Source organism: Oryctolagus cuniculus, chromosome 12, assembly GCF_964237555.1.
Source record: "Oryctolagus cuniculus chromosome 12, mOryCun1.1, whole genome shotgun sequence".
In the NCBI taxonomy this organism is placed as follows: Eukaryota; Metazoa; Chordata; class Mammalia; order Lagomorpha; family Leporidae; genus Oryctolagus; species Oryctolagus cuniculus.
This window is the reverse complement of record NC_091443.1, coordinates 107,082,297-107,109,459: the sequence shown is the minus strand read 5'-3', so window position 1 is coordinate 107,109,459 and position 27,163 is coordinate 107,082,297. Positions and strand designations below refer to the sequence as shown.

Here is a 27,163-nt window from a genome sequence, read left to right as displayed (position 1 = left end):
AGCCTATCCTGCTAATGAACAAGCAAGACATCTTTCTCCATCTGCCACCTCTGTCTAAAAGACTAGGAGGGCAGGGCCTTCCCCGGCTGACCACAAAGAACGTAATTACCGCCTGCAGAGGAGTCGGCCACAAAGGCCGCTGCAGTGAACAGCTGCCTCTCCTCTGATGGGAGAGGCAATAACAGTTACTCCGCTTGATAATTGGATGGATTCCCAGGCCGTGTAATTCAGATTGAGGCTGTCATTTTTTGCAGGCCTTTAGCTAAGCTGGATTATTAGAATGGAGGCGCTAATCCTATTAGTCCGTTGTCAGTCCCTCGGTGGGAGAGGGAGGGGAAGGCAGGGTTACGAAGGTGCCGTGCCAGGTACGCAGGGAGAGCCGCGCACTTCATCTTTACGTGTGCTTTTGGTCAGAATTACCAAGCTGTTTATGAAAATGTTTTCAAGGCCCACATGTCTGAATGCGTGGAAAGGGGGTTGAGGAGAGGCGAGATGTGAAGCCAGGCCCCCGTTCTGGAAGGCGGTGGTCTCACGGTTGGGCAGAGCCTGCCCGGTGCAGTGAGACGCGTGCAGCCTGGGCTCGGCCCCCATCCGAACACGGCGAGGACAGTTGAGTCTTCACAGCCTAACGTGGGGGCACAGATAGCTCCGGGCACAGTGAAAGTGATCAGGCCCACAGAAGAAACACAGGTAACTACACCGGGAGCCTTGCCTTTGCTTGAGGGGATCAGGAAGGGCTTCATGGAAGACGCAGCGTTTGATCTGGATCTCACGGGATGGAGAGCGCACATCTGAACCCTACGCTCTGAGAAGGCGTCAGTTTGGATGGAGAGAGTAATTGTAGGCAAACATTTCCTTTTCTGAAAGTTTTGTTTAAGATTTATTTTTTTATTTGAGAGGTAGAGTTACAGAGAGAGGGAGAGACAGAGAGGTCTTCCATCTGCTGGTTCACTCCCCAAATGGTTGTGCTGGCCAGAGCTGGGTCAATCTGAAGCCAGGAGCTTCTTCCGGGCTCCCACATGGGTTCAGGGACCCATGCACCTGGGCCATCTCTACTGGTTTCCCAGGCCATTAGCAGGGAGCTGGATCAGAAGAGGAGCAGCCAGGACATGAACTGGTGCCCACATGGGATGCAGGCACCGCAGGCGGAGGCTCAGCCCACTGTGCCACGGCACCGGCCCTGGGCTACCATTTTCAGTGTGCTCACTTGCTCTGGAGACTGAGAGGGAGAGGACAAAGCATGAGTCAGTGCACTGGAGGAGCTCCGGGTCTGCCATGGCCTGGCAGCCTCTAGAGGCGTAGAGGGCACCGGGAGCTAGCCTGCTGGGCACGGACAGAGCCCAGATGAGGGGCTTCGTGCACCACCGGTCGGCGACCCAGATTGCTGTGCGAAAGTTGTTTCCCTTTACGATTGCATCTGTTGCTTTGACTGCCACATGCTTGAGAAGGTTTGTTCGCCCCACTCCTTCATTTTAACAGGGGTGGGACCAGAGAGGCAGGCCTCCCCGTGACACGTGCCTGCTTCTGCATGGTGTTCCTCTGTCAAACCTCACAGCTCACTTTAATTATTTTTTTATTTTTTATTTATTTATTTTTTTTGACAGGCAGAGTTAGACAGTGAGAGAGAGAGAGAGACAGAGAGAAAGGTCCTCCTTCCATTGATTCACCCCTCAAATGGCTGCTACGGCCAGCTCACTGCGCTGATCCAAAGCCAGGAGCCAGGTGCTTCCTCCTGGTCTCCTATGCGGGTGCAGGGCCTAAGGACTTGGGCCATCCTCCACTGCCTTCCCGGGCCACAGCAGAGAGCTGGACTGGAAGAGGAGCAACTGGGACTAGAACGCAGCACCCATATGGGATGCCGGCGCCACAGGCAGAGGATTAACCAAGTGAGCTGCGGTGCCGGCCAACACTTTTGCAGCCGGGACGAGAACTTTGCATCTGTCCGTCTGTGCTGTGGCCATCCCCTCGGGCAGCCAGCATTTCTGTTCTGGGCCAGGTCCCATGCTAAAGTTGCTCACTGATGAGAGAGAATGGGGCAGGAACGGTGGGCTGAGCCTGGCTTGATGCGGGACTGTGGGGGGGCGCTGAGGAGGACACAGCGAGGTGTTGGGGTAGGAGTGCCGCGGGGGCCAAGGCGTCGCCCCCTAGGGAAGTGTGTGTGACCAGATCCCTCCTGGACTCCAGGGGATGCGTGCGATGTTTTTATTTCGCCCTTGGTGGGTATTTTTTTCTTCTTCTTCTTTATTTCCTTAGTAAGCTGCAAATGCCAAATTAAAGCTTCAGTTGTTGCTACTACATTAGAGAAACGTTGGCCTCGAGTGGCCTTTATCTTCCTGAGCTTGGTTTATTTTGTCCTGCTCAATGTCTATTGGAGCCTGTGTCTCGAGATTTTCCAAGAGGTCACATCCATGTCGTTGGCACTGGATAAAAGGCTTGGCGTTTGGGCTTTTTTAAGGCGTAGATGTGTACATTAAAATGGTCTGCTTTCACTCAGTACCTCCCCTCCGCTTCTGCAGCGTGACCCGCTTCCCCCCACTGTGGAAGCCTCTCCCGGGGCAGCCTCCATGCTGCTGCTTCCCTGCGGACAGATTGATGAGCCGCACTGCCTGCGTGACCAGGTGCCCCACCCTCGAATCGGTTCGTGCCTTGGCGGGGTGTGGGAGGAGGGTGTGCTTCCTGCCCCTGTGGCTCTTGGGGTTCAAGGTGAACTTGCCCTGTGGTCTTGAAAAGCTCAGTCTTGCTCTTGGGTCGTGAAGCTCAGCTCCGTGGAAAACTGGGAGGCAGACTTGGTAAGAGGAATGGAGGAGTCTGCCGGGACCAGACCCGAGCAGTTTGGGTCTGCATCTCCACGGCCAGAACCACGAGAGACTAGCTTTGTCAGGCTGACTCGTCAGTGTCGTTGGGCAGCCGGTGGTTGAGCACCCCTGGGTGCAGCCCCCATGCTGAGGGTTGGGGATGTGGGGATGTGGTGATGAAGCTGACCTGGGCTCTGACCTCAGGAAGCTCCCAGTGTCTCGGGCAACAGAAGGGTGGAAAACTAAAGGAGCAGCAGCCCTTCCGGGCGGGAACGGGATTTGCAAGGTGCAGAGGCAGGAGAGCCGTGCATCATCCGAGGACTTTGCCTGAGAGGCAGGAGCGTGGCGGGGGAGGAGGTGGATATCGGGGGTCAGAGTCTGGAGAACCGTGTCCGTGTCACTGCAGGTGGCGAGGGGAGAGTCGCTCGCTGGAGACTTTTAAGCAGAGTGACATGGTCGTGTTTACTCTTGGGAGCGCCCAGGGCAGGACCGCTCACATGGAGCCCACAGGGGTGGCCGTTTGGCACAGCAAGCGGTAGGACACTGCTTGGGGCGCCTGCATTCCGGACTGCAGTGCCCAGGTTCAAGTCCAGCTCTGCTTCAGACTCCAGCTCCCTGCTGATGTGCACCGCGGGCGGCAGCAGTGATGGCCCAAGCGCTTGTCCCCTGCCACCCTCATGGGAGTCTGGGTAGACTTCCAGGTTCCTGGTTCAGCCTGGCCCAGCCCTGGCTACTGCAAGCACTGGTGATTGACCCAGCAGATGGATGATACATCTTGTCAATTTCAAATAAATAAATTCTAAAAGAAATTGAGTCCGGCTAGCACCGTGGCTTGATAGGCTAATCCTCCGCCTGTGGCGCCAGCACACCGGGTTCTAGTCCCGGCCGGGGCACTGGATTCTGTCCCGGTTGCCCCTCTTCCAGGCCAGCTCTCTGCTGTGGCCCGGGAGTGCAGTGGAAGATGGCCCAAGTGCTTGGGCCCTGCACCCTCATGGGAGACCAGGAGAAGCACCTGGCTCCTGGCTTCGGATCAGCGCGGTGCGCTGGCCGTGGCGGCCATTGGAGGGTGAACCAATGGTAAAGGAAGACCTTTCTCTCTGTCTCCCTGTCTCTCTCACTGTCCACTCTGCCTGTCAAAAAAAAAAAAAAAAAGAATTTGAGTCCGTGGGCCAGTGCCAGGGCACTGTACAGGACGTAATAAGACAGTTATGCAAGCTAAGGGTGAGTTGTAGTGATTCGACAGAGTAATTCTATGTCTGTTACAGCTAATGTCTTTAAATGTCAGTTCTTACTTAGTACATATTATTTGTCCAGTACTTCTTTCGTATTGTATTTCACAAAACTAAGGAGTGCAACTTTTAAAGACAGAAATCTGTCTTCTGTGCTAGAGTTTGGGAAGCAATGCTTAGAGGGCTTGAGCGTGGGTCCAGAGATGCTAATCAGGGCCGTTATAGTACCTCGAGCGAGAGGACGTGAGGCCCTGGACTACATGACAGCGGGGAGCGGGGGTGGAGGGCCGAATCGGGAGCTGCGGCAGAAGCAGAGGCGCCAGGACTTGGAGGCTGAGCCGAGGAGGGAGCGGGCACTCTTGCAAGTCTGCTGAACGTGGGGTCCTCATGCCACCGGGAGCGTCTCCATCCCTGCTTCAGAGACGTTTCGTGTATTTTTTAAGTATAATTACACATTTGGACATTTAAAATGTTCTATCTCTAATTCCCCTTTGCTGTGAGGAAGGGAGGTGCGGGTGTGTGTGACTGCTCCCGCATCGCGACAACGCATCCTCCGCCACTTCCTAGGCGTCAGGGGCTTTTGCGGTGCCCTAGGCCTGGCACTGGTGGATTTACTGCGGGGACCAGCAGTCGCTACCAGGTTAAACCCAGAAAGCACTCCTACATACCACAGGGTCTCAGTTACATGAACCAGCCAGACAGAACCAGCTCGGTCCCGTAACAGCAGTCGTTCTGCGGGGAAGAGACCCTGGCTGCAAGCAGGGCACGAGGGAACTCTGGAGTGGTGCGGAGGGTTGGTGCCGATGGTGGCTGTGCTCTGAGTGAACCATGCACCCACGTTCTGAGCGGTTCACAAGCATGCAGGGCACTGGGCCTCTGCCCCCATGGGCTCCACATTCATGCATTCAACCAACCATGGATTGAAAATACTCAGAAATATTGCCTCCGTACTGAACACGGACATACTTTTTTTTCCTAGTCATTTTCCTGTAAACAATGCAGTGTAACTACTGTTTACACAGCATTTAGGTTGTGTTAGGTATTGTGAATAACCTAGGTATGATTTAAAGTATGTGGGAGGGGGGCTGGTGCTGTGGTGTAGCGGGTAAAGCCGCCTCCTGCAGCGCCGGCATCCCATATGGGCGACGGTTCTAATCCCGGCTGCTCCACTTCCCACCCAGCTCTCTGCTATGGCCTGGGAAAGCAGGGGAAGGTGGTCCAAGTGCTTGGGCCCCTGCACTTGTGTGGAAGACCTGGAATAAGCTCCTGGCTACAGATCAGCCAAGTGCCGGCTGTTGCAGCCATTTGGGGAGTGAACCAGCGGACGGAAGACCTCTATTTCTCTCTCTGCCTCTCTGTAACTCTGCCTTTCAAATAAATAAATAAATCTTTGACCAAAAAAAAAAAAAATGCGGGAGGTTACGGCATAGGTTATACTCAAATATTACACCATTTGATGTAAAGGATTTGAGCATCCACACATGCTGGTGTCTGGGGGGGAGGGCGTGGGAGGGTGGCAGTGCCTGGAACGAGTCTCTGTAGATATTGAGAGAAACTGTGCTGTTTAAAAAAATATTTTAACAGCAATAACCAATAAACACAAGATGTCAGGATTCCCAGTCATCAGGAACGGGTGAATAAAAACCTCAGTAAGTTGTCAGTCCACATTAGAATGACTGATGTTAGAAAGACTGATAAAGGGGCCGGCTCTGTGGCGCAGATGGTTAATGCCCTGGCCTGAAGCACCAGCATCCCATATGGGCGCTGGTTCTAGTCCCGGCTGCTTCACTTCCCATCCAGCTCTCTGCTGTGGCCTGGGAAGGCAGTAGAGGATGGCCCAAGTCCTTGGGCCCCTGCACCCATGTGGGAGTCCTGGAAGAAGTTCCTGGCTCCTGGCTTTGGATTGGCACAACTCCAGCCGTTGTGGCCAACTAGGGAGTGAACCAGCGGATGGAAGACCTCTCTCTCTCTCTCTCTCTCTCTCTCTCTCTCTCTGCCTCTCTCTCTTTCTGTGTAACTCTGATATTCAAATAAATAAATAAATCTTTAAAAAAAAGACATAAAAAACATGTTTTGGTGAGAATAGGGAGCAGTGCACTCTAGTATGTGCACAAACTGTTCCAGATAGTTTGGCCAAAGCTGTAGAAAACACCCCTGTGCGCACTCTGACCCAGCAGCTCCTCTCCTGCACCCATGCCCAGCTCACTCCCATCTGCACCAGATACACATACAGAAACGTCTGGAGCAGTGCTGTTCTGAGCTTTGAGAGTGGAGCCATCCGAATGTCGCTGTAAGTGGAGGTACAGAGTTAGACGTAGGAATACTATAGCACAGAGAAAACAGAACACTGCTCTCTGCATGCAGCGAGGTAACGAATTCCAGCACAGACAGCGAGGAAAGCCAGATGTAGCTGGATATCTGAAGTAGGATTCTGGTTTTGTGGGAGGCAGAATGAATGCTGATGTAAAAGCCAGGAGAGCTGTTGCATTTGGGAGGCTGGAGTGAGTGACTTGGGCACCAGGGACGCTATGGCAGGCGGTAAAGCTCTCGTGTTTTTTGTGTTTTTTGTTTTTTCATCTCTTTTTTTTTTAACTTTTATTTAGTAAATATAAATTTCCAAAGTACAGTTTATGGATTACAATGGCTCCCCCCCCATAACTTCCCTCCCACCCGCACCCCTCCCATCTCCCACTCCCTCTCCCATTCCATTCACATCAAGATTCATTTTCAATTATCTATCTATCTATCTATCTATCTATATATATATACAGAAGATCCATTTAGTATATATTAAGTAAAGATTTCATCAGTTTGCACCCACACAGAACATAAAGTGTAAAATACTGTTTCAGTACTAGTTATAGCATTACTTCACATTGGACAACACATTAAGGACAGAGATCCCACATGAGAAGTAAGTACACAGTGACTCTTGTTGTTGACTTAACAATTTGACACTCTTGTTTATGGCATCAGTCATGAGTTGCCAAGGCTGTGGAAGCATTTTGAGTTCGCCGACTCTGATCTTACTTAGACAAGGTCATAGTCAAAGTGAAAGTTCTCTCCTCCCTTCTGAGAAAGGTACCTCCTTCTTTGATGGCTCCATTCTTTATACTGGGATCTCACTCGCAGAGATTTTTCATTTAGGTCCTTTTTTTTTTTTTTTTTTTTTTTTTTTTTTTTTTTTTTTTTACGGAGTGTCTTGGCTTTCCATGCCTAAAATACTCTCATGGGCTCTTCAGCCAAATCCGAATGCCTTAAGGGCTGATTCTGAGGCCAGAGTGCTGTTTAGGACAACTGCCATTCTGTGAATCTGCTGTGTATCCCACTTCCCATGTTGGATCGTTCTCTCCCTTTTTGATTCTATCAGTTAGTATTAGCAGACACTAGTCCTGTTTGTGTGATCCCTTTGACTCTTAGAACTATCAGTGTGATCAATTGTGAACTGAAATTGATCACTTGGACTAGTGAAATGGCATTGGTACATGCCACCTTGATGGGATTAAAGCTCTCGTTTTCACATTGTGGAATTGTTAGAGAGTGTGTGCCATTTCTCATAACTCATCCAGCCGTACAAGTATTGTTTTCTCTGTGTATTACATGGTAGTACAAAGGTTATTATTTTCTAATTACACTGTCATTCTAGCATAAAAAGGATATGTGCCAGCAGCACTATAGTTCTAAATAAATTACTGAGCGCTTGAGTTTTGCAATTTTGTGATTGTTAGTTTTATTACAAAGAAACATGTTCCATTGATAACAATTATTCGTTTTTAATCTTGAAGCTATGAGTTCTTGTCTGACTTTCACAATGAACTTGTAGTCATGAAATGTGTTTTATTGTGCAGAAAGAAGGTCCCACTGGATGATTAAAATATTCACACGATTACACTGCCAGGTTCCCGATGTGTGGTGGAGCCCGTAGTTGGTAGATTATTAACGCTCAGAGCATCAGAAGATGCAGGCACATGTGTTCGATAGAGTCTGTGATACCCAGATCTCTCCCCTAAATCCTCTCCCTGGAAAAAATAACATACACCAGGAACTCAGTATTTCCAAGGAGTCTGAAGGTTCAGTGAACAGCACAATTAGAAGAAATGTGGTGTAAGGAGTGTGAGGATGTCAGAGTGTGACGGGGTGTGTGCTGTGATGGGTAAGGTGTGAGGTGGTGTCAGAGGGGCCACGGACACCTGCTAGATATGCCAGAGCAGAGCTCCGCAGCCTGGCCGGTATAGAAGCAGAACTCTTTGTTCTGGAGAATGGCAGTCCAGTTTCAAGGTGTCGGCCAGTTTCGTGTCTTCTGGGGCCTTTCTCTTGGCTCATAAATGGTCTCCTCTCCCAGCGTCCTACGTGGCTTTATCCATGTGGGCATATCCCTGGTGGCTCCTCCTTTTCTTAATATCTCACCCATATTGGATGAGGGCCCATTTTAACTTAATCACCTCTTTAAAGTCCTCGTCTCCCAAGTACAGTTCCATTCTGAAGTCCTGGGAGGATTTTGGGGAGAGACGGTTCAGGCTACGGCAGACTGCTGTCCTGTTTTCTACGTGTGCCATACAGCGATTCGAAGTGCAGTATGGAGAAGCAGCAGGACACCTAAGTTCCTTCCCACAAGATTTATGTACAGTTCAGCAGTACAGTACAGTAGCAGTAGTTACATGTTGCATTCTAAAATGGTTACTTTAGATCCTCCCCCAGAACAGCTGAAGTGATTTTTAAAAATCCCAGGATTTTTAAAAATGAGAATGATGATATTGAATTATTTCAACTGAAGAAAACCCTCCTAGTTAAAAAAAAAAAAAAATGTAAGGCAGTGGATCTTGCTAAGCGGCGATTAGGACCACACAGTGACGCGGGGTCCAGGAGTACCACCTGACATTTCCATATACGTGGGCCTCCGCCCTGTCGGAGAGCTGCTTCCTCGCCCCCCGCCCCCCACTTGTCTGGAAACCCCACTTTCTCAGAGAAGCCGGCTGTGCGCTGGCCTCCCCTGTTGCCCGTCAATTGCCCCAATGTTCGCACAGAGAGTCTGTCCCTCCTCTCAAGGTCATGATCGTGGTTGGACTGACCTTACGTATAATACCTGGTTAGAACCAGTCCCGTGCGCTGAGCGTGAGCCTCGTGGGAGCAGCAGCCACGCCGTCCGTGTTCACACTCGCGACCTGCCTTTCTCAGCTCCGAGCAGGCAGTCGGCAAATGTTTGTGAAGCTCACTGAACCCACAGAACATTCCAGGCGACGACTAAGTATTTCATTGAGTTATAATTTCATGCCTGGGAAATCGAGCTAACTTCTATTTGTGTTTCTGTCTAGAATGTGGCAGATCAGATCGCATTTCAAGTCGCTGGTGGATTAACAGCCCTGGAACACATCCTTCAAGTAGTAGTCCCAGCCACAAATGTGAACCTGGTTTCACGAATTCCGCCTAAGTAAGTACGGTGTTTTCAATCCGTCTTCCACGTTTCATTTGTGAGTCATTTGTGTCCTATGGTTTCCATATGAGGGGAGCCACAAGAAAACTATGTATGTATTCAGGCTGGACTCTCACAAGCATACACTTCCCATCGGGGAGGGAAGCAGAGGCGCTTGACTGACTTAGAAAACTCAAATTGAGCCTTAAAAGCCTTGCAGAGGAAATCTCTTTGGTCTATGGCCTGCTCTAATCTTGAGAATGGATGAACTCTTAACTGCTTCCAGAAATTGAACAGCACGACGCATAGCAGAGAGCCAACTTGCCATGCGGCGTACGGGAAGGAGGGAAGGCCGTTCACAAAGGCGAGCTGTGCAGGGTGCAGACGGCCCTGCACGCAGGAAGAGTTCCCGGCACTCTGCCGGAATTGCACTCTGCCGTGTGACTGCAGATCGCTCTGGGTCACGGGGCCTGTGCCGCACTGAGACCCAGTGTCTGCTCTCCTGCTAAGCCCCCCTGCAAGTCCTTGGTCCCTAGCTTATGGTAGCAGGCGTGGCCCCAAGGGACAATGCATGGCTGCTGCACTTGCAGAGTTCAAAGGAGAAGTTTCGATAAAAGGTCACTTATACCATTGGAGAAACCTGTTCTATTTAGTCAGCACAGTTGTTCATTGGATACAGCAGGAAAAGAATTCCAAGAGTATGTTATCTTTTCCTGAGAGACATTTTGGTAAAATAGAGATAGCACTGGCTTTGGAGTCAGGCGAACCTGGGTTCCAGATACCGCATAGGGTAATTTAGCCAACTGCCTTAACCAGCCAACCTACCTACCTACCTGCCTTTATTTTCTCCCTCCCTCCCTTTCTCCCTCCTTTCTCCCTCCCTCATTCCCCTCCTCCCTCTCTCCCTGACTCCCTCCCTTTGTTTCTTTCTCATCAGAAAGAGAGAGTGCATGCTTATCTACTGGTTCACTCCTGAAATGCCCATTAACAGCCAGGGCTGGGCCAAAGTCAAGAGCTCAGAGCTCAACCTGAGTCTCCTGGGGGAATGGCAGGAACCCAGTCCCTGAGCCGGCGCTGCTGCCTCCAAGGGTCCGCATTCATAGGGAGTGGGAGTCAGGAGCCAGGGCCGAGTATCAAGCCCTGGCACTTCGAGATGGGTTGCACGTGTCTTTACCTGCCCCGGGTGCCTTACTCTCACTGTGTCTGTGTCATCAACTGAAAAATAGGGGTGATCAGAGCGCCTCGCAGGGTACAGGAGATAGTTGAAGTAACGTGTGAGGGCTCTCTGTGCACCGTGCAACACTGGGTAAGTGTTAGGTGAGGGCTGTCTGCCTGTTGTCCGCCTGACGGGAGAGGCCTCCACGTGCAGACGTCTGGGGGTGCCTTTGCTCTGCTGAGAGACGAGAAGTGAACCAGGAAAGGGCTGGCGACCTGGAGGCCGCGCTGCCTTGTGGAGCGGAAGCTGTCAGAGTGCAGGGAGGTCTTCCTTGTCAGGACCGGACGGGCTGTGCTCAGAGGCTGTTGCTGGGCGTGGCGTCATCACGGGGCTGTTAACTGGCAAGCAGGGAGGAAAGAAAGATACATGTTTTCATGAAATACGTTTTTCAGCTTAAGTGCCCTGGACTGCTCTCGTCTCTCTCCGGTTTGTTGTTTCCTGGTTGGCTTCCACGTGCCTGCTGCTGAGCGCTCTGGCTGTCCCGTAGCTGCAGTGCCTGTGTCCTGGGTGCTGCGTTAGGCAGTGTCGTGGTGGTGCTCGTCTGTGCCTCTCCTAGGACCTAAGTGTGATTGGCACAGCCCTCCGCAAAGCGCCCCAGAGTCCCGAGAGCCAGGCACGAGAGCTTGTCCTTCTCCCTGGGCCTACAGACCCGTGTGTTCAGCCAGGTCCCACCTACCAAGGGAGGCCAGGGAGCTGTGGGCGACTCGCGCTGACTCAGGATTCCCCGGTGCTGTCCGGACCAGCCGCACGCTGCTGAGGCCGGGGTGGTGTCCTGCTGCTTAGAGGAGGGACAGCAGAATTCCACCGCAGTTCCCGCCGGCGATGTCGAATCAACATGCCGTGGGCAGGAACCGGCTGCCTGGTCCAGTACATACTCCTGTGTGGCTTCCGCCTGCTTCCCCGCGCAAACCTGCCCTGGCCCCTGGCCTCAGGCCGACCACAGCCCCTGCTGTTCCCTCCGCTCTGCTCCTGCCCAGACCCTCCCTTTCCTCCCTGAGGAGCCCACCCCATCCCCCACAAACCTGCTGCCGCGTCCACTCACGCTGTGTGCCGTCATGGTACTTACCTGCAGGGGCCGGCTTAGCATCCCCTGCGGCGCTGAATTTTCCTCGGGGATAAACAGCAGAAGGAGAGGAGTTAGGCCGCTGCCCAGTGAGTTGCCTGTTGGGCTCCGGACTGTGCGCCGGCTGCGTCCTGCCCTGTGGCCCGCGCGCTGTGGGAGAGGCTGTGCTGCTGCCTGCTACCCTCCCCTCACCGCCCTGCCCATCCATCTGGTCGCTGTGTGTAGCTGTGCGTCCTGCTTTCTGTTTGATGATCACTGCTAGGTAACTTCTGCGAATGAATATTTGCTTCCAGTAGCTTTCTGAAAGCATGAAACTGACAGTTACACCTGCTTCTGGGAATGTAGATCTTGAGAGCTTTCCGAATCTGCAGTGAGTTGTTTTGCTTTGTCAGAACCAAGGAAAGGAGCCTCGTGGACAGGACTTAGGATGTCGTGTTCCAAGTCAGCCTTTAACCCAGTGCACTGCAGAAAAATTGCTGTCGGTGCCAAGAAAGCGCACTCCTCACGCCACGTCCTGTCCCTCGGGGGAGAGGCTTGTTCTGCCCCCAGAAAGCGAGGACGAGAGAATGGGTGACGTGTTCTAGCCTTGTGTTTGATTTAACTGACAACAGTTGTTCATCAAAGCTTTTCCTATTTGAAAATAAAAAGTGGTTTGTCATTTCGGGGTGGACATAAAGAACAGCCCATGTTGTATAAATAAGTAGACGGCTCTGCCGGGAGTGGACGTGGTGGCCGAAACTCTGTGTTGCAGTGTCATCTGCCCACATCGTGGCAGTGATGGGTGCGTGAGTCAGAACTCACAAGGCCACCAGCACAGCAGAATCCGTCCCTGGGCTGGGTCTCCCCCGTCACCTTCCACTTACTTGCTGTTCTGAGAGGCTCAGAGACCACTCTCCAGGCTGCCTGGGGGGCTCAGTTCCTTCTCCCTCGGCCTCGCTTAGCTCCTTCCTTGTCCCCCCCCCACCCCACAGTTTCTTACACAGAGGTGGGTCCATGCACAAGGCACAGCAGACAGCATCGGAGAGGGGAAAACGCGCCGGCTCTGGAGCGAGATCCGGGCTTCACTGCCTGCTTCTCCCTCATTAGCTGCGTGGCCTTGGGCCAAATTACTTGTTGTAACACAGCCTCAGTGCAGTGGGAGGCGCAGTGCCCACCTTGGAGGCCATTGTGCGGATTAAATCACAAGCCCGTGTGGTGGCCCGGCACAAAGGAAGCACTTAGTTATTAGCGATGGGTTTTGTTACAGGTGTCACTGCTTTGACGCCCTATTATACGGCTTAATTACTGAGCTTTAAATCCCTAAATCTCTGTCACTTTGGTCTGGAAGCAGCTACAATCTATTCATTTCACTTGGGCATTTGCTTTTCCACCCTCAGTCATCCTGGTCCACTCTAGCCTAGACTCTCACAATCTCTTCTGGATCCTAGTTTGACCTCTGGGCTTCTCTTCTTTAATTTTTCACCAGCCTACAGTTGATCTATAGAACGTATGTGTGTTCACCTGGTCGTTGAGAAACGTGTCAAACAGGTCAGGGATGGTTTGGTTTCGCACTTTTTTATGCACTGTCTTGCCAAGTGATCAGTTCATTTGTTGTTCCGTTGTCTCCTCGCTAGATTTTAACTCCTGCATCAGAGATGTAGTAAATACATCAGTCATGTGACGTCTTAGTCCTGTTTGAATACGTGAATGAGTTCTTGTTCCAAGGGATGGAACATGGCGCAAAGCACACGCTGCGTCCGATATGTGACTGCGCTCACAACACGACCCTGTCGCGGCCACATAGGCTCCTCCTGATCCTGCCTCCTGTGTTAGCTGGGTTTTTAGGCAGTTTCTTTAGTCTGTCTGTACGTTTCTGTGAGTATGTCCTGTGTCTGTGACTGCTCCTACTCAAAAGGCCAAAGAGAATGCTAGAACCGTGTCTTCAGTCACTGTCCTTGTCACTCTGTGACAGTTAGAACATACTAGTTGGTGGAAGATTGCCTGCATTTTAACCTTGGAGGAAAAACAGATCTGCCCCAGTCTGTGGCCTTTGTAAAATAAACCTATTTGTTCACAACCAACCAGTAATACTGCATTTTTACCTCTTTGCACTGTATGCATTTATCTGCCTCTGGTCGGTCAGTCCTACTCAAGTAAAGCAGTAATCATGGAGAGGAGCAGGAAGCAGTGAGTTTAGAGCGACGTGTGGCGGAGCTCTTCTCCCTAGGGAGGTGATTTACGGCAAGATAGCCCAATTGATTCTCCAAAGTAAAATAAAATAGAACTTGTATCTGTCCAGCAGGATCACGTTGCCTTGACGTTCTGAGCTGGTGCAGAGACAGCACCGGCATTCGTCACATCTGCAGAGCCTCGCGCTGTGCCGGGCGCGCTGTGGGAGTCCCCTGTGCACCCACAGTCACCGGCACCTGTGCACGTGGCCCGCCGCCAGGTAGGTCAGGCGCAGTCGACTGCAACCTGAGAGTGCCAGGACTGCCCTTTTGAGAGAGGGGCCCTTCCTTGCCGCTGGCAGAGAGTGTTCAGCATTGCTCTCCCATGACTACCGAGGCCCTGTGCCTCCAGGCTTCTCCTGCCTTCTCTTGGCCGTGTGTAACGGAAGAGAGAAGTCTCACCGCGCTCCCGAAGCAGATGCCTGCCCTGGCGCCAGAGGGCCTGTTTCTGGACGTTTCCTCCTAGGGTCAGCTGTGGACCTGGGACTGGCATTGCCACCACTGGGAACTGTTTGATACAGGTTCTGCCCCTGGGGTGCTGTCAGCCCCGTGCGCCGAGAGGCATTCAACTCCGGATGTCACCGTAGGAACCTGCGATGTTGGCTTTGTGGAACAGTCACCTGGCGGGACACACGAGACTTCCGCTCGGCAGTGTGTGGCTGCGTAGGCAGCTTCTGTCAGCGTAGTTTCCTGAGACGCCAGGCCCCGGGATGTGCCGGGGGGCCCAGCCTCTCCGCTCTCCTGCTGCTGTCTTTGGGCTCCTCTGCTGTTCAGTCTTTGCCTTTATCTCCAGTCCGCAGCACAGCCCAGGCTCCCCCAGCCGTCCCTGTGCACGTCCTCCCCTGCTGCTTTGACCCCTGCTCTGAGCTTGCCCGGTCACCCCACCCCCTTCCTGCGTCTTGGTCCTTCTGGTGTTCAGGGTGGTACTGCCACTTGCTCTGGGTGCTGCACCCTGCCTAAGCAGCTGTGTTTCACACCGTGTGACGCGCCCTTCAACGGCCATAACAGATTAAAAGACGGGGCGCTGACTCAGGAGCAAGCAGCGCGCAGAGCAGCAGAGCCAGGTTTCCGAGGCAGCACGAGACCTCAATCTGGGCCCGTGGAGTCTCTCAGGAAGCTGCAGTAGGGAAATGGCAGCGCTTCCAGTCCTTCTCCCCTGGGTGTTTGGATTTGAAGGATCACGTCGAGTAACTGCCAGGTGGGCCGTCGGGGGCTTCTGCCCTAGAGTGCAGGGTTAGCACACGGAGGAAGGTGGTCTAGGGGGGAGAAGGAGGAGCCCAGGGCTGCGCCCCGAGAGAAAGGGCTGGAAACGAGGGCAGCCCGGCCACAGAGCCCGCTTTGTTCCTGCGCTCGGAGGGCTGGCTGCGCAGTCTCCCGCGGGCGCGGCAAGGTTCCCAGTAGCCGCGCTGTCAATGGCTCCTTTAACTTGAAGTATTTGGAGTGAAATTCTGTCCCCCCCAACCAAAAGGGCCCAATGTGTTGAAGCTCAAATAGTAAAGATGCTTTTAACTCCAGATTGGGCGGAACATATTTGCCCGTGCCCTCCAACCTAGAGTTGTTCCTCTGGTTTCGTGAGCGCCCCCCTCTAGAGCAGGGCCCTCGAGTTCCCTAGGCTATGCGCTGAGCTGCTCTGGTAGCCCGTTGGAGGATCTGTGAGGATGATGTACACTTAACTTGCTGTCCCTAAGTCCTAAGGTAAACACACTTAGAGGTAATATACGTGCAGTGGAGAGGCTTCTGCGGAACCAGAGAGGAGCTGTTTTATGTGCGGTGCCTCAGGAACAAGCAGCAGCCTCCTGTTCTTCATGGCCCTGCAGCGTCTCCTCGGCAGCCTTGGGTCCCCGTGCTTAACTCCGGGACTCGGGCTTGGGGCGAAACCCAGGAGGAGTGGCTCGTGTTTACAAAAAAAAAAAAAAGAAAAAAGGTTGGTTCGCAATGAACTGAATCAGCCGGGTGCTGAGATGACAGAGCAGGTGCCTCGTCCCCCCACACACACACACGCACACACACGCAGGCTGACAGGTAGCGCCGCCAGGCTTGGTCCTGCAGCCACATCAGAAAGCCTCAGTGCGTCTCTGAGAGCTGAAGAGCGCACCTTTGCAGCAGCAGAGTGTCGCCTGCTAGGAGAAAGAGTGCCTGTGAGAGCCCAGTGGTCTTTGTCAGCTATGTCGGCTCACAGGGCGCGGCACCGGGGCGTCACTGGCTCCTGGCCTCTCGGAGCTGGCCCCTGCCAAGGCGCACTTTTGTGGCTCCCAGGGAACCAGGAAATAGCTCCATGTCCTGAGCCCACCCCGGACCACACACGCAGGTGTTCTCCACACACTGCTGGCTCCTGCTCCTCTCCCTCACCCATAAGGAGCGGTGGTTTGACCCGTGGTGCCGGCAGTGCTACTAAGCAGTGCGCTTCGGGACTCACCCTGGAAAAATCGCACTGGCGGGTGCTGGGTTCACGGTTTCTTTCAGAGCACCAATGCTGAGGTGTTTTGTGGTTTTATTTTTCATAATTCTTAAAAATTTGAACTGACCTGTAGAATGGTACATACGTGTGTCCCACGTGGTCCAGTCGGGGTTAATGTCTCCTCAAACGTGTGACATTTCTTTGTTGTGAAAGCATCCAAAATCCTTCCTTCTAGTTTGAGACTTTTGATATGTAGCCCACCTACCTTCCGTGTAGAGCCATCAAGTCCGTTACTCTTACGTAACGACCTGCGTCGGCGCCAGACCACCACTTGATGCAGAGTCCGCGGGAAAGGCGCACTCACTGATGCCGTGTCACCGGCTCAGCCGAGATCGGACCCAGTGCCCACTCCGGTGCTTCCCCTGCTGCGAGACCCCACTGGGGAGGGGCATTATCAGTCAGCGTGAGTTCACCGAGCGTCTTCTGTGAGGAGATAGGTAGATAGGTAGGACTTCTGAAAACTGGCAGCGTATGTAGGAAGCTGAGGCTAAGCAATAACGAGTCCTATACTACACAACCAAGCAGATTTTTTAAGGCATAAACAGAAAAGATCAACGTTTGAGCCTGTGCAAGTCCTCGATTGGCTCTCTTACAGATTCGCAGTTTGTAGGGTAGTGATGGTTTGTTTCTGATCTGCCAACATAAAACTTGGACTGTTTCAGTAAAGGTAAAATATCATTCATTGATATTTAAAAAAAAAAATGCTTTCAGGGTCAGTGCTGTGGCATAGCGGGTAAAGCTGTGGTCTGTAGTGCCAGCATCCCATATGGGCGCCGGTTCCAGTCCAGGCTGCTCCACTTCTGATCCAGCTCTCTGCTAGTGCGCCCAAGTGCTTGGGCCCCTGCACCCACATGGGAGACCCAGATGGAGTTCATGGCTTCTGGCTTCTGATCAGTCCAGCTGCGGCCATTGCAGCCATTTGGGAAATGAACTAGCTGGTGGAAGATTCTCTCTCTATCTCCCCTCCTCTCTCTCTTTCTCTCTCTCTCTCTTTCTGTCTCTGTATTTCTGCCTGTCAAGTAAATAAATGAATCTTTTTGTAAAATGCTGTCATCATTCCTGTGAGTTGCTGAAGGTTTATTGATGTTACTCTGTGTGTTTGTCTTGTTTTTGCCTTTTCATGGGGAGAGGTTTGACTTGGTTGAAAGGTTTTGGTTGGATTTAGTTTTTCTGTCAGTGGCTTATTGGTTTGGACATAGGAAATGGCCTGTGGAATCATCTTTCCCACCAAATGAACCAAAGAGGCACTCACTCACCTATCAGAACTGGGCAAATGAAGCAGAGACCACGTTTGGCTGTTTGTATGTATGAGACCAAATGTCAAGGGGCAATCTAGCAATGAAGTCTACAAGAGGAAACTATTTCTGTGAGCCTGAAACGCCCATCCCAGAGCTCAGATCAGGTGGTAAATACAGCATGAAGTTATCAGACAACTTCTGCAAGCCACAGATGGAGGTCTTGGGCATTGGAAGCCATGGGCCACCATTTGCGTCCACTGTGTCACAGGCCCTCACTGGACATGAATAGAACAGGGCTTCCCAGTGTGGGTGAAGCTTAGAATATACTTCACTATTAGGCAGTTGCTTATTTTTAGGCCGGATTATTTTAATATAGTCAGAATATCTATATCAAGGATAACTAAAAATGAGTAGCTTCCTCCTCAATAGAGAACAAAAATGTTTAAAAAATTGTTTTGCAAACTAATTAGCAATAGTGATTGATCAATACTCTTCTCCACTTGACATATTGAGGTATTTTGTTTATGTCTGAAAAGGTTTTACAAGAGATGGTTACAGTGGACAGCTGTTGTGCCACTAATAAGATTAAAGTAGAGAAATTAGCTGTGTCAACTTTAATCTGCTGTTTAACACTGCAAACCACCTGGGGTCTTCCCCAGAGCCAGCACGGTTAATTGTGAATTTTAAATTACATAACCAGATCCTACTTAAGAACATAACTAAAGACTTGGCTAATCATCACTGTGTTATTATTAACAAATTTATGTGAGCAGAAAAATAACGCTTCAGCGCTAGAATTTTAAATCACCGTGTTAATCTGATGTTCACCCTACATTTGGAGATGTATTACTGTAATCTTCGAGGCGTATCAGTTTCTCAGTCAGAGGTTAATTCAAGGAAATGCAGAAAGCCTAATTAGCCTGTGTTTAAAATATATAGGGCTTCCCTTTGAAAACTAGCCTGTGTCCTCGTGGAATGATTAAAATTGTCTACTCTGTTGGTACAAAATTCACCATTTAAGCAGAAATGCTTGTAATAACATTTTCAACCTGAAAATGGCATACTCCTTGTTGTGAGGCATCATTATAATGAAATAGTTTCTTTGTAAAATTGCTTTTGGTGTATTTAAGGTTACATTCCATGATATGCTAGGCAGATTATTACGTGAAGTTTTGATCCAAACTCGAGCGTAGGACGCATGTAATTTGCCTGTCCGCGGTGAAGAGCGGTTGGTCAGGGCACATCGTTAGCGTCCCTTCCAGACCCCATCATGAGCTGAGCTGCCGCTCCCGGAGGCTGGCGTCCCCGCCACTGCCACCCACCCTCGGAGTCCCTGAGTCAGAAAGGACAGGGAGCGTGGGCCAACACTGGTCACAGCAGTGCCTCTTCTCAGCTCACCCTTGATCCCGGTGTCCCACATCCCGGCCCAAGTCCCACTTCGCTGCGGTCCCCGCGCTGAGCGGTCTCCTCCTCTCTGTTCTGCATCGTCTTCCGCTCCCCAGGCCTCTCGCCGAGAAGGTGCTTTCTTATAAAGAGAGCGAACGCACGTGAGTGTGCTCACTTAGCCTCTCCTGGTTTCATCAGTGAAACAGCACCACTGGAAGTATTCCCACGTGCAAGGACCACAAAGGCACTTCCCATAAATGCATTTTTCAATGGTACGTTTCTCTGCTTCCGTTGAATACATTTCATTTCCATCAGTGTTGTACGTTTAAAATCCGGTACAGCAGACCCAGTGAGCAATATTAAAATGAGATTGCACTGGAAAATGATCTCCTTAGATAAAATAAACCATGTGATCAGCACCATCACCTCTTTGCTTTAGAAATTGAAATCTGTTGTTTCAGTAACACAAGGAAACTTCAGAAGTTTCATGAAAAAATAGAATTAAAAGATGCTTATTTAAATTGCAAAATTTTTTTAAATTCATGCATACTTTTTTAAGTAATACACATTTTCCATGAACTTTTTGAAGACCCCCACCCCCCATTATACAGCAGAAAATTGTCCTGCTTTCCGTGGAATGAGCTTTCTGAGGAGAAGGAGCTGGTAGTATCCTTTGTGTCAGCAAGTGAGAACCATTTCTTCTTGCTTTAAAAGTTCAGAATGACATGTTTTCTGAGCAGAAAAGTGTGTGTCCTTACCGCTTTGGGGAAAGGAAGAAAGTAATGTCTTTATTGATGATGTCAATCAAGTTCCATTTGGGGGTTCCTGCTCTGGACCAGGAAGTGTGTTAGGTGTTGTGGATGCATCACGAAGTAAAACAGGCGGTGAATAAACAGCAACAGAAAACCAACAGGTGTCAGGTCAGCATCGTTAAGAAATGCAGGTTAAAGCCTCACACTCCAGCTAGAGTTGCCTACACGTGAAAACCGGCAGCACCAAGCACAGCTGAAGACAGGCGGGGTTGCGCTCTCGCACCGTGCCGCAGGAGAAGCCTGTGTGAAACCTGTCCTCCACGTACGGCGGAGCGGTCCCACGCCTAGGCACTCCCCCCAGAGAAAGGAAAATAGGTGGTCCTACAAGAACCTATACGCCCATGTTCACAGAAGCTCCATTCGTCATCACTCCAAACTGGAATCAGGAAATATTCCTCACCTGGTGGGTGAGTAAGCCGGCCGTGGTGCACCTGTGCGGTGCAGCGCGGCCCAGGACAAAAAGGCACAGCAGCCTTCAGAATGAAGACCAAAGCTGGAGGCTTCGTAGCTCCACACTTTAAAGTACACGAGGAGCTGCAGTAAGTCAAACAGTATGGTGCTGGCGTAGAGACAGACCCGCGCACCACTGGAGCAGAATAGAGACTGGAAATAAACCCATGCAGGGGCCGACGCATGATGCACTAGGTTAATCCTCTACCTGCGGCGCCAGCATCCATATGGACACTGGTTCTAGTCCCTGCTGCTCCTCTTCCAATCCTGTTGCTGTGGATTCGTTCTGAGAGGAGGAGCGTGGTGGGGTCAAGAGACACGGAGTCACCACACAGACTCTGGGAGTTGGGTGAAAGCAGGCCAGAGGCGAGCAGCCTGCAGACTCGTTTATTTCAGTTGGTACAGCAGCTTACATAGCCGAGGCGGCCAATCCGGTCAAGGGGCGGTTTATGCCCTAACCAATCACAGCCTGTTGCCAAGGCAGTTTCCAAAGCCATCCAATCACAGCCTGTTGTCAGGCAGGCTCTGTTGTCATGTGGTTTCCGAAGCCATCCAATCACAGCCTGTTGCCAGGCAGTTTCTGTTGCCAGCGGCCATCTCGGCATGGCCTTCTCATTCTACCACACAATCCAGCTCTCTGCTGTGGCCTGGGAAAGCAGTAGAGGGTGGCCCAAGTGCACCCACATGGGAGACTGGGAAGTATGGTGGAATGAGAAGGCCATGCCAAGATGGCTGCTGGCAACGGAGCCTGCCTGGCAACAGGCTGTGATTGGATGGCTTCGGAAACCACATGACAACAGAGCCTGCCTGACAACAGGCTGTGATTGGATGGCTTTGGAAACTGCCTTGGCAACAGGCTGTGATTGGTTAGGGCATAAACCGCCCCTTGACCAGATTGGCCGCCTCGGCTATGTAAGCTGCTGTACCAACTGAAATAAACGAGTCTGCAGGCTGCTCGCCTCTGGCCTGCTTTCACCCGACTCCCAGAGTCTGTGTGGTGACTCCGTGTCTCTTGACCCCACCACGCTCCTCCTCTCAGAATGAATCCACAGCAACAGGGAAGAAGCTCCTGACTCCTGGCTTCAGATCGGCACAGCTCTGGCCATTGCAACCATCTGGGGGGTGAACCAACGGATGGAAGACCTCTCTCTCTGTCTCTCCCTCTCACTGTCTGTAACTCTACCTCTCAGATAAATGAATAAAATAATTATAAAAAGAAACCCATGCAAATACCATCAACTGATATTTTGCAAGACTGCTTGGAATACACAGCAGAGAAAGGCTAACCCATCTACAGCAAGTGTTGTCAGAAAAGCTGGATGTCCACATGCTGATGGTTGAAATTGGATGCTTATCTGGCACCTTCCACAAAGTTCACCTCAGAATGGATTAAGCATTTAAATACAAGATTTGAAACCATAAATCTAGAATAAAACATAGGGGAAACCTTTATAACATTGATCTTGACAGAAGAGCTAAAGACAAGTGGTACTACATTAAATTCAAAAGTGTCTACACAGCGAAGGGAACCGTCAAGAGAGTGAAAAGACAGCCTATGGAATGGGGAAATCTATGCAAACCGTACATCCTATGAGAGGCCAGTTTCCAAAATACAGAAGTGACTCCTGCAATTCAATAGCAAAAATACTGGTAACTACCCTAATTTAGGGCTGCCATTGTGGTGCAATGGGTGCAGCTGCCGCATGGTGCTGCCCACAGCACAAATCATAGCGCGTGGTTCAAGTCCCCACTACTGCAATGCTGCCCATCCAGCTCCCTGCCAGTGTACCTGGGAGGCAGCAGATGATGGCCCAAGTGCGTGGGTTCCTGATACTTGTGTGGGAGATCCAGGGGGAGTTCCTTTCTGGCCTTGGCCTGGCCCAGCCCTAGCTATTGTGGGCTTTTGGAAAAAACCAGCAGGTAGATCTCTCTGTCTCTCCCTCTCTGTCACTGATCCTTTCAAATAAATACATCTTTAAAAAACAAAAAAAAAAAAAACAAACAAAAAAACAAAAAAAAAAACACCAATTTAAAAATGGACAAAGGGCTTGAATAGATACTTCTCCAAAGGAGAGATGCAGATAGCCAACAAGTATATAAAAAGACACGTAACAACGGTCATCATCCAGGAAATGCAAACCACAGGGAGAGACAAGCTCACACCCATAGGGAGGCATTATCTAACAAGATGACCAGCGTTGACGAGGACGTGGAGAAACTGCGGGCTGTGCAAGGAAGGTCCCTCAAAAAGTGAAAAGCAGAACCACAGTACTGCAGGATCCAGCGGTCCTGCTTCCGGGTGTTTGTCCAAAAGAATGGACATCTGGACCTGAGAAAGCTGTTGGCACCCGTACATTGGTCACAGCACTGTTCATGGTAGCAGAGGGCCGGAAACAACCCCAGTGCCCACTGCCAGCTGCGCAGAGAGAGAATGTGGTGTTGCACGCCGTGGAAATCCTGAAAAGAGCAGCGGGTGAACATTCGGGAAGTGAAGTAAGCCCGTCACACGAGGACAGGTAGTGCCGATTCCAGTTACGCGAGCGAGAGGAGAGCGGTGGTCAGGGGGAGGGGGAGGCCGGGAAGCTTCGAGTGCATTCCAGGGGCTGCTGTTCACTGCCATGCCTGAAGCTGGCGATACTGCAGGCTTGCACGCGTGGTGAAGGGAGGTCTCCCGTTCAGTGCTTGCACCGTAATAAACAGGAGAATTGGTTCCAAAGGAATGGAGCCGTGTGCGTGCAACACTGTGGTTGTGTCTTGGATGCATCACACTGAGCGAAAGAAGCCAGACCCAAGGGTGCCTGCAGCGTGGTGCCGTTTGTGTGGCATTCTGGAAGAGGCAAAACCACAGGGATAGAAAACAGATACATGATTTCTGGGGGTTGGGAGAGGGGTTGCCTAGAAAGGGAACACACAGGGGAGTTTGGGGAGGTGACAGAACTGCTCTGTCTTTATTATGGTTTAAGGGAGTGCATTTGTCAAAACTCTGTACCCTAAAAAAGGCTGGACGTTAGCTGTGTGCAAACGGAACCTCAATTTTTTAAGTTACACAGTAAAAAGCATAAAGCGTATATGATTTATAAGGGGACAAAAATCAGTTTACCATCAGACTTTCTAATAGAAAAGCTTTATTCCAAAAGGACATGGAGTAGCACTTTCAATACACACTAGAGAAAAAGATAACGTGCCCAAGATTTTATATCCAGCACAACTGGTGTCCCCCAGTAAAAGGCACAGAAACACTGCTATCGATACACAAGAGCTCCGGGAGAACTGGCCCCACAAGTCCTTCCTAATTACAGACCAGTCTCAGAGCTGCAGGAGAACAAGCTTCAGACAAGCACATGGCAGCAGATACATGAACCTGGGGACTGGCGGTGAGCATTAAAAACGTAATTATCGCACGAAAATGAAGGATTAAAAGGGGAGAGAGCAGAGCAGGAAATGACTGACAGTGTCGCTAGTGTGATTTAAAGAAATTAGGAGTTGGCAGTGGCTGTGGCAGATGTGAGAACGCACGCTGTTTTCAGCCCCCGGGGTTGGTGGTGGTGTTGGTGGTGTTACTGTGTGGCTGTGGTGTGTTCCGGGGCAGTGGAAGGCGAGTGAGGGGTCACGGATGCTCCCATCCTGTCGCCCTCCGCACCCTCAGTGAGAAAAGAGAACTCCCACACAGGGCACTTCAGAGCATTCCTGGGAAAATGAAAGAAGATTCAAAGTTTATTCTGGTGCAAAAATATTTTGAAATCTGTGCACAGTCTTTTTTCATGATGCGTATTTCCATGAACTTTTGGAAGACCCCGTAGTAAGTGAACTCCAAATTGTTTGCACCAAAATGAAATTCTTGTCATTCCATTTTTCTCTGAACTTTTTGCAAGTCTGCTCATATAAAAGGCAAGATAATGAAAGGGGGGAAAAAATCCCTTAGTGTGACAAGAAGTTCAGGAGGTGTTTTCTCTTGGGGGTGGGGGCATGGGAGCCCCGAGAACCCCAGCAGCCCTGACAGTGGCTCAGGCCAGATCAAGGTTTGGAAATATTATTCCCGTTCAGATGAGCCCGTGCCTTCCTGGTTCCCCGCTGACCCCAAGTCTAGCGCAGGAAACGAGGCTGCGGTCTCTGGTCATCCCCGGCTCCGTGCCAGGGTGCAGTCTAAGGAGCGGGAGCTGGGGCCACACATGGCACCGAGCGAGCTCTGGGCATTAAACCCATCAAATGGGTCTCACTCTGTGCTGGGTGTTTCCTTTTTTTGGGGAGGCGGGGACAGGGTATAGTTTTAGATTTACTGAACGGTTACACAGACCGCACAGAGCTCTCTTGTGTTCCCTCTTTCCCACCATGCCCTCGGGTTCTCCTCTGTTTACAGCTTGGACTGGGTCATTTATGCAGTGGATGAAGGCATATCGATGACTGTCCACAGGTCACAGCACGGTCCCCTGTTGAGTTCTGCTGTTTCGTGGGCTGTGACAGTAAGGTCATGCCACGTATCCCACGTGTAGTGCACTGCCCCCGCGTGTAGTGCATGCCCTCGTGCTCCACATATTCACTCCTCCCTCCCACAGCTCATCGTTCTGCTCTCTGTGTGGTCTGCCTTCTCCAGAGTGGCCTGGAAGTGGATTTACACAGGAGGAGGCGTGTGCAGACCGGCTTCTGTCACTTTCGTGTCGGCTGGAGCACATCTTAGTGGCTTCCAAATTGTGGCAGTTATAAACGGGCTGTTACACACATTCGCATGCAGGTCTTGGCGTGCACATCCAGTAAACACATAGGACTGTGGTTCTGGTAAGGGACTGTAGCATCTTGTATTCCCCTGAGCGATGAATGGGAGTTCCTGGTGCTTCACGTGCTTACCAACATTTGCTGAGGTCGTGTGTTTTGGATTTTAGCCTTTCTAATAAGTGTGCAGTGGTATTGTGTTGTTTCAGCTTGGAATCATGTGCTGGCATATGATATTGGGCATCTTTTCATACGACTATTTGCCAGCTGCGTATCTTTGGTGACATGGCTGTCGGATGCATTGCCCACTTTTTAAACTGGTTGTTTTCCTTATTGTTGAGTCGAAAGCATTATTTGTATATTTTGGATCAAATTCTTTGTCAGTTATTTTTGGATTTGCTTGTCTTCTCATTCTATTTTTATTTTTTTAATTTTTTTTATTTAGTAAATATAAATTTCCAAAGTACAGTTTATGGATTACAATGTCTCCCCCCCCCCATAATTTCCCTCCCACCTGCACCCCTCCCATCTCACGCTCCCTCTCCCATTCCATTCACATCAAGATTCATTTTCAATTATCTTTATATACAGAAGATTGATTCAGTATATATTAAGTAAATATTTCATCAGTTTGCACCCACACAGAAACACAAAGTGTAAAAATACTGTTTCAGTACTAGTTATAGCATTACTTCACATTGGACAACACATTAAGGACAGATCCCACATGAGAAGTAAGTACACAGTGACTCTTGTTGTTGACTTAACAATTTGACACTCTTGTTTATGGCGTCAGTAATCTCCCTAGGCTCTAGTCATAAGTTGCCAAGGCTGTGGAAGCCTTTTGAGTTCGCCGACTTCGATCTTATTTCAACAGGGTCATAGTCAAAGTGGAAGTTCTCTCCTCCCTTCAGAGAAAGGTACCTCCTTCTTTGATGGCCCCATTCTTTCCACTGGGATCTCACTCACAGAGATCTTTCATTTAGGTCTTTTTTTTCCCCCAGAGTGTCTTGGCTTTCCATGCCTACAATACTTTCATGGGCTCTTCAGCCAGATCCGAATGCCTTAAGGGCTGATTCTGAGGCCAGAGTGCTATTTAGGACATCTGCCATTCGATGAGTCTGCTGTGTATCCCACTCCCTTTTTGATTGTGTCAGTTAGTATTAGCAGACACTAGTCTTGTTTGTGTGATCCCTTTGACTCTTAGATCTATCAGTGTGATCAACTGTGAAATGAAATTGATCACATGGACTAGTGAGATGGCATTGGTACATGCCACCTTGATGGGATTGTATTGGAATCCCCTGGCACGTTTCTAACTCCACGATTTCGGGCAAGTCCTATTGAGTATGTCCCAAATTGTACATATCCTCCCTCTCTTATTCCCACTCTTGTATTTAACAGGGATCACTTTTCAGTTAAAATTTAAACACCTAAGAATAATTGTGTGTTAATTACAGAGTTCAAACAATAGTACTAGCACAAAACAAAAAAAATACTAAAATGGATAAAGTGTTACATAGTACATCAACAGTCAGGACAAGACCTGATCAAGTCACTGTTTCTCATAGTGTCCATTTCACTTCAACAGGTTTCCCCTTTGGTGCTCAGTCAGTTGTCGCCGATCAGGGAGAACATATGATATTTGTCCCTTTGGGACTGGTTTAATTCACTCAGTGTAATGTTTTCCAGATTCTTCCCTCTTGTTGCAAATGACCGGATTTCATTGTTTTTGACTGCTGCGTAGTATTCTATAGAGTATAGAGTACATGTCCCATAATTTCTTTATCCAGTCTACTGTTGATGGGCATTTGGGTTGGTTCCAAATGAATTGAGCTGCAATAAACATTAATGTGCAGACAGCTTTTTTGTTTGCCAATTTAATTTCCTTTGGGTAAATTCCAAGGCTGGGTTGTATGGTAGGGTTATATTCAGGTTTCTGAGGAATCTCCAGACTGACTTCCATAGTGGCTTAACCAGTTTGCATTCCCACCAACAGTGGGTTAGTGTCCCATTTTCCCCACATCCTTGCCAGCATCTATTGTTGGTAGATTTGTGAATGTGAGCCATTCTAACCAGGGTGAGGTGAAATCTCATTGTGGTTTTGATGTGCATTTCCCTGATTGCTAGTGATCTTGAACATTTTTTCATGTGTCTGTTGGCCATTTGGATTTCCTCTTTTAAAAAATATC

At 50.2% G+C, this 27,163-nt stretch overlaps 1 protein-coding gene across 7 annotated transcripts in view; it reads left to right on the top strand.

Annotated features, from left to right (window-relative positions):
- The window catches only part of SCAPER (S-phase cyclin A associated protein in the ER), a 439,677-nt gene that overhangs the window by 298,738 nt on the left and 113,776 nt on the right, over positions 1-27,163 (top strand). For all 7 annotated transcript variants that reach the window (XM_070054635.1, XM_051834595.2, XM_070054632.1 and 4 more), the window contains one exon: positions 9,337-9,452. In XM_070054635.1, the coding sequence (XP_069910736.1) occupies positions 9,337-9,452 (116 nt within the window). The remainder of the gene's footprint in view (positions 1-9,336; positions 9,453-27,163) is intronic.